At 31.3% G+C, this 7,391-nt stretch overlaps 1 protein-coding gene across 1 annotated transcript; it reads left to right on the forward strand.

Annotated features, from left to right (window-relative positions):
* Window positions 1–5,317: 5,317 nt before the first annotated feature.
* Window positions 5,318–6,664, forward strand: LOC111896214 (stemmadenine O-acetyltransferase). Its single transcript, XM_023892228.2, has one exon. The coding sequence runs from the start codon at window positions 5,318–5,320 to the stop codon at window positions 6,662–6,664; it is 1,347 nt and encodes a 448-aa protein (XP_023747996.1).
* The last annotated feature ends 727 nt before the right edge of the window (window positions 6,665–7,391 follow it).

Below are 7,391 nucleotides of genomic sequence, written 5' to 3' on the forward strand. Positions count from 1 at the left end.
AACCATTAGTATTATAACAATAAGTTGTGAAAATTTTAAGTTAATTGTAAACTTTTAACTAACTTTTTTAGAAAAACTATGAAACAGGGACCATTTAAGTCAATTAAGATGTTAAATCAGGGACTATATATATAAATTATATTAACCTATTTATCGATATATTAAAAATGATTTGTTTTTCAATGAGTATATTTTTTTCTTTTCTTTTTATACAACGTTATATATTCAATTTTAAAGTCATAAAATTTAGAAAATTCTATACAATACAAAAAACTAACAAACTTCAGAAATTTGTCAGAAAAGCTTTTAAGTCCATGATTGCAAGATGAAATTCACACAAAACTATTGTATATTTTCTTTTCATTTCAACATTGGTCCGAATATTGAGATAACCACAAAACACACACTTAAATCTATGAATATTGATGAAAGAGAAATGAGTTTTTTTTTATGTATCTGATAAATTAAATTGCATCTAGTACAATTTTTAATTGTATATGATAGATGTTTCCTTCTGGTCTAAGAAAATGAATAAAATTACAGGTAAAAATTTTATAAAATTTTATTAAACTAATAACATATAAGTTTTGTTTAGACTTTTATATTGATTATTTAAAATTAATATATAATTTTATTTGAATATCCGATATATAGGTGATGTGGCATGATTTTATGGTGGACTGATGTAGATGGTATAATGTAGCATGATTTTATAAAAACTAAAAAAAATCAAATTAATGAAATCAAAAAGTAAAATAGCATTGTACTTTGAAAGTAAATTGTTATTTATGACCATATAAAAAAACCTTCAGGCACCTATCTATTACTCATGTTTTACTACAAGTACTAACAAATAAGTTTAACTATAAAGAGCTGTTTTTTAATATAAAGGACAAAGAATCTCCTAAAAACACCTGTGAGACAAAAATTAAAAAAAAAAAATGGTTATTGTAAATAAGCCATAAAGTAAACTGTCAAAGGAATTGTAATATGAGGTAATCGAATAACATACTTTTCAACACAGGAAGTAACAAAAAAATGGTTCCTTTTATTCTTGAAGATATATGGCTTAAAGTTACTAGTTTCATGAATGGTTACATGTGATTTGATTATGAAGTGAAGAGGAAGTGGGGGAATTCATGTTGATAAGATTAATGATGATGTTTAGCTGAAATTTTAATAAGATAAATTGAATGTGGTTAGTTTGGGATTTGAATACTTGAAAGAAAGTCTTTCCTAAAATATGGGATAGTTTAGGAAATAAAAGAAAAGACGGCAATATGGTATTTTAATTGTTAGTAGTGCTAATAAAAACTTCTATTGTAATGCTACTTTGTTATAGATCTGTAAAATGAAAATTCAAAAGTGCAGAGTGTGGAAAGTGGATATTATTTTGAAGGGCATGCTGGTCTTTTATTAAAAAAATGAAAGTTCAAAAGAAAAAAGAGGGTTGCGGTGAGATGTACAGTAAAGCAAAAAGGCTAAATGATTGGTTAAAAAGATTTACTATATTTTTTATCATGTGGGTCCTTTGATTGAGTTTTTTTGAGATGGATATGAAAATTGGTGAGATGTACAGTAAAGCAAAAGGGCTAAATGATTGGTTAAAAAGATTTACTATATTTTTTTATCATCTGGGTCCTTTGATTGAGTTTTTTTGAGATGGATATGAAAATTGGTGAGATGTACAGTAAAGCAAAAGGGCTAAATGATTGGTTAAAAAGATTTACTATATTTTTTATCATGTGGGTCCTTTGATTGAGTTTTTTTGAGATGGATATGAAAATTGGTGAGATGTACAGTAAAGCAAAAGGGCTAAACGATTGGTTAAAAAGATTTACTATATTTTTTATCAGGTGGATCCTTTGATTGAGTTTTTTTGAGATGGATATGAAAATTGATATTCGACAACTGTTAAGGTAGCAAAACCATCAAATTGACTGTTGAAATAAAGAAAATTTTAATTTTCAAAATAATAAAAAAACTAGAATTAAAGAGACCACTACATGGGTGATATTCAAGATAACCTTCTTATTTCCCTCTTGAGAATAACAACGCACCTTTAGGTTTTGGCATGGGAGTTAAATTGGACTACCATGCCCATCTATTTGCTTATTATAGCATCCTCCTTTTTTTAATAACATCATAAATCGGCAAACTTACCATTTAGAAAAAAAAAAGAATTAAATATATAAATAAAGTTTATAACATAAAATAAACTTTCATTTTGATGCTCGTGGTGCTCCTTCAACCCATCTCCTCAACCTATAATTTTCATAAGATGAAAAAGAAAGTCGTTTAAAACTAAAATTTTCATTCAAGAACACAAGCACTCAACTAAATTTGGCATCCAAGAATACAAGTTCAATCTACATACTCGAAGTAAAAATTTTGATTACTTCCAGCAACTAAAAATGAATGTTTAGAGATATTTAACCTTCCGCCGGTGCATTTATTTGTGTGTTATAGTGGCCAGACTTTCATTTCTTTCTTATATATAATTGTTTCTGAAATAAGAAGATAATAAAGAATAATCACAATTATTTGAAATATGTATATGAAAAAAAGTAATCACAAAATAAAATAACTTATAACCAAGTGCTTCAATCCAATCGCAACCTTGCCACCCAAATTAATTACGGCCAACTACAAACTAACTCAAAACTCATAAACTTGTCAAAATCCTCTTTTCTTGACGAATAATTGGTGATTCTCTCTTTCAATGTCTATTGATATTGGATTATGTAGGTAAGATTCATCTCTGATGAGTGTAAACTGAAATTAGATGAATTATAGATATGGAGTGAGAAGAAGGAAGGAAATCTGCTCATATGTCGCTGAAAATCTTTGCCTGTTAAATAAAGCAGAAAGACAAAGATCTAACAGAGGAAGAAAGAAGACAAATATATTAAGGTTTTAAACAACAAATAGAATGACGATGAAACGTCTGACACTAATATGTCTTAAGATCGAGACCATAAACGAAGTACTTACCTTTTTTGCTCAATCATTGGCTGGGACCGGAAACAAAGACGAAGGCCCAGACACCTAGGTTTTTCTAAAGAGGGGAGAAAATTTGATTTTTAGGAGAGAGTCTGTATTTCAAAATTTGAATTCAGATTTAGATAAAAATAAAAAGCCGAATTGAATTGAATATTGAATGAAGGAGGGGTATAACTGGAAATTCACTTTGATGTAAAATGCTTATGGGAAGTGACATGTGGACATAATGTTTCGTTTATTAAATGGGAATATATATATATATATATATATATATATATATATATATATATATATATATATATATATAATTTTAATAATATAGAATAAAATCATAATTAGTATAATAAAAAAAGAATAAAAGTGAAATTATAAAATAAAACCAACTAGATGATACGGTATGGTGTATTTATTTGCTCGTTATAGTGACATGGAACGCCATAACGGCGGGAACACCCCCCCCCCCCCCCCCCCCCCCTTCTCGTGTCTTCTCGTTAAGGCACTCCTCGTGCCCGTTACCACGTATTGTAATGGGGAAAATGTATACGTTGGGTATGTGACCGTTTGCAGTTGTCAAATTTTAAAATATTTTTTTTACCCTTTTAACTTTATATAAATACTCATTTTACTTCAATTTTTTTACATCTTTCTCTCATTCTATCTATATTTTATACTTTTTTTTAATCAAAAAAATGGAGCAAAACTCAAACACCCCCCCCCCCCCCCCCCCTCTTCATTATCAAACCCAAACACAAAACCAAACACAACATCGTCTCTCAGATATGCGGGTTATGAAAAGTATTTCAATATTTTATCGTCTTTAGGATCACCACAAATCTCATACCAAGACGCCGCTTTCAATCCCGTTTCACCACCATTGTAATTTTCCTACACACCTTACCTTTAACAAAATCTATTTGATCAAAACCCAAATTTACAACACAATCTTTTCCCTACTTTTGCTTCGATGTAACAAACAACCACCAAACCACCACCTCCAACCCAACCATCGGTTGAAGTGGAAGCGGGAGGTAGTAGGAAAGGGAAAGGAAAAGCAAAAGCAAAAACAAAAGTGAAATCGATAGCGGTTGAAATTGAAAATGTAGACGTTCCACAATGGTGGACACCGAAGGAGGAATATGCTTTAACGACGGCATGGTGTACTACTTCAAAAGACGAAAAGATCTCACAATTTGAGCTCGGTCGACGTGTCAGACGCACGGACTCACATCGACCTAAACGGAGACACCGATGAAATCCCGGATGATATCGAGGAGATATCCCACCACGACAACCACCCAAACGCGACAAAGCGATACGCGTTGCAAGGCATGCGGAGGAGGTTGAGGCGAAAGCAAAAGATGCGGTGAAAATGAGAGCGAAATTTGATGAGCACAATTTATTAATAAAAGAAAAAATAAAATAAATTGAAACATCGTCACTTGGAGTTCCTAGAAAGGCAAGCACGAGAGAAATATGAGCAAAAAGAAAGAAAACTAATGACAAATCAGTTGTCAATTCTTCGGACTAGCGATGAGGGTTTAACGCCTGAAGATTTAGTGGTGCTACAATCAATGAATGATCGAATTAGAAAGAAATATGTGGGTTAATTATGATTAGTAGTAAAATGTAATGATTTTAGGTTTAATTTAAATGTTATTTGGGTTAATTAGGACTTGAAAAAATGTTATCTTTTGAAATTTGAAATTATGTCTTTTTTTTAATTGTAATCTTAATTTTAGTTTTTAAATATTATGTCTTTTTTTTGTTTTTTAAATATTATATTTTATAAAAATGTATTTATGTTATTAATTAAAAAACAAACTCAAAAAGAAATATGACATGGAAAAAAATTAGTATTTCATCTTGTTATAATATGAAAATTAGTGGGACACTAATTTAATTTTACATCTACCACACCAATAATTAAGGGTTATGTTAGGAAACCAAAATAAAGATCGTGTGGTTCCAAATTCAACGCATAAATGTCAAATTAAAAAACTGCTACAAAATCAAAATAAGTGGCGGAATAAGGGCATAAAAGGAAAAAGAAAATTTTATTAAGTGGATGGATAAAAAAACCAAATGGAAATATACATCTAGCAGGTTGATCACTTGTTTTAATTGCTCTCTAGCTGGCGTTGAGTTTTATGATTGATACCCGCCTTAATAATTGGGATTAGATTCCCATGGTGGAAAGCATGCATGCATTAATTTATCAATGTAATTAAACAAACTATGCCCATATAAGATATGAAACTAACAGTTTGGTAGTTAATTTGGTTAATCTCATCTTTCTTGTTTGGGAAGACCGAAGATGACGATGATATGCAACCTGGTACGATATGGTAGAAGGCAGCTTCACACAATAGTCTCTAGAGAAATCATCAAACCCTCTTCTCCGACACCTTCCCACCTCAAAACTCACAATCTTTCGATAATGGATCAAATCACGCCCAACACATTTATGCCAATAGTTGCATTCTACCCAAACACCCGCGGGATTTATCGTGGTTTCCATGATAAGACACTTAACCTGAAGAACTCATTGTCTCAAACATTAACAAAGTACTATCCTTTTGCTGGTAGATTCGCTAAAGTGAAACCATCGTATGTAGATTGCAACGACAATGGAGCTGAGTTCCTTGAAGCATCCATTGATACCACACTATCGGATTTCCTTCAAAACTCGTCGCATGAAGATCTTGACCAATTCTTTCCACATGGTCTAGTACATTTCAACTCCAACTACGGAGATGATGATCTTCAAAGCGATCAAGTGACTCCACTGGAGGTTCAGATCAACCATTTTGAATGTGGAGGAGTAGCGGTGGCAGTGTCGTTGTCACACAAGATTGCAGACGGAAGCAGTTTGGTTCATTTTATAAACGATTGGGCTAATATGACACGACGGAAAGATCATGAGTTCTCCATTGATGACCCCTTCTTTTTTCCTTTCCAATACATGAATCTAAATCCAAGTAGGTATATCATATCGAGACCTGATGATTGTCTCATCACAACAAGGTTCATGTTCCCCGGTTCAAAGATAAACGAGCTTAAACTGAAAGTGAAAGCCATGACAGCAGAATCTGGTCAACCGATCACAAACCCTACTCGTGTTGAAGTCTTGACCTGGCTGCTTTACAAGTGTGCAATGGCAGCGGCTACTAAAAATAATTCAGGATCTTTCAAACCCACTGGTGCTGTCCAAATAGCAAACCTTAGAGGCTTAATGATGGAGCAGCTTCCGGAAAAGAGCATTGGAAATTTGATAATGCCCATGGAGATTCTAATAAACAAGGAAAGTGAAATGAACCCCGAGTCATTCATTAGTGGGTTCAAGAAGCAAAAAATGCAATTCAAATCCCTAAGAAATATTGAAACTGTCTTTGGTGTTCTACACAGTGATTTAGAAGAACAGCTAAGAAAAGTTGATGACGTTTATATCTTTACAAGCCTGTGTGGATATCATGCATATGAGATTGATTTTGGGTGGGGAGAGCCTATAAAAGTAGCCCTTGCCGGAGTTGCGAGGAAAAATACCTTTATTCTTACAGATGCCCCGAACAAGGATGGTATTGAAGTACTCATGTGTTTGGGAGAGCATGACCTTGCCATTGTTCAAAGTGACCCCGAACTTCTTGCCTTTGGCTATTTTTAGGGCATCACTTTTACACTGACTAATACTGTATATAGTGTTGGTACTTGTGTTATGCTATTTATCGACATTATTAAATATGTTAAAAGTTTCATTTGTATAATTTGAACTTACTTATGTGTTGTTTATTTTATATAATTATAATGTTTATGTAATAGCATTATCAAATTTATGTCAAATGTAAGTCTTTTATTTAATAAATCCATTTACGGATATTTTGTTCATAAAATTTTGATAATATAATTTATTAAGCATATGTAATAAAAGTATATTAGTCAAATTTATAAAACCAAATAAATATAAGGCTTGTTTTTATAAAATCATAAAAGTTGGATGAAGAAGAATATATCTAAAATTTTCTTTTTATCGTTAATTATAATGTAATGAGTTGCAGTAATTTAGTGTTTATGTTATTTTTTTAATTATAAGTATAGTCTAAAAAAATAATTATAAGGATTAAGGATGGTCTTAATTCTTATGGTGGTTGCACTAAAATTTCTAATTTACTTACTTTTTTGTGAATTTTAGAAAATAACTGATAAGCTTTTTTTTTCTTCTATTTACATATAAACTATATTTGTAGGCGTCTCTAAACATCAATAAAATAATTTTTATTATTATTAAGATCGTTAGTCTTTACTAAAAACGAAGTCGTCAATCACAAAATGACAATATTTTAAGGAGAAAATTTGTGAAATGATAAAAAAGGAAGGGGTTGTTTGAAGATAAT

The sequence above is a fragment of the Lactuca sativa genome, chromosome 8, assembly GCF_002870075.4.
Source record: "Lactuca sativa cultivar Salinas chromosome 8, Lsat_Salinas_v11, whole genome shotgun sequence".
Classification (NCBI taxonomy): domain Eukaryota; kingdom Viridiplantae; phylum Streptophyta; class Magnoliopsida; order Asterales; family Asteraceae; genus Lactuca; species Lactuca sativa.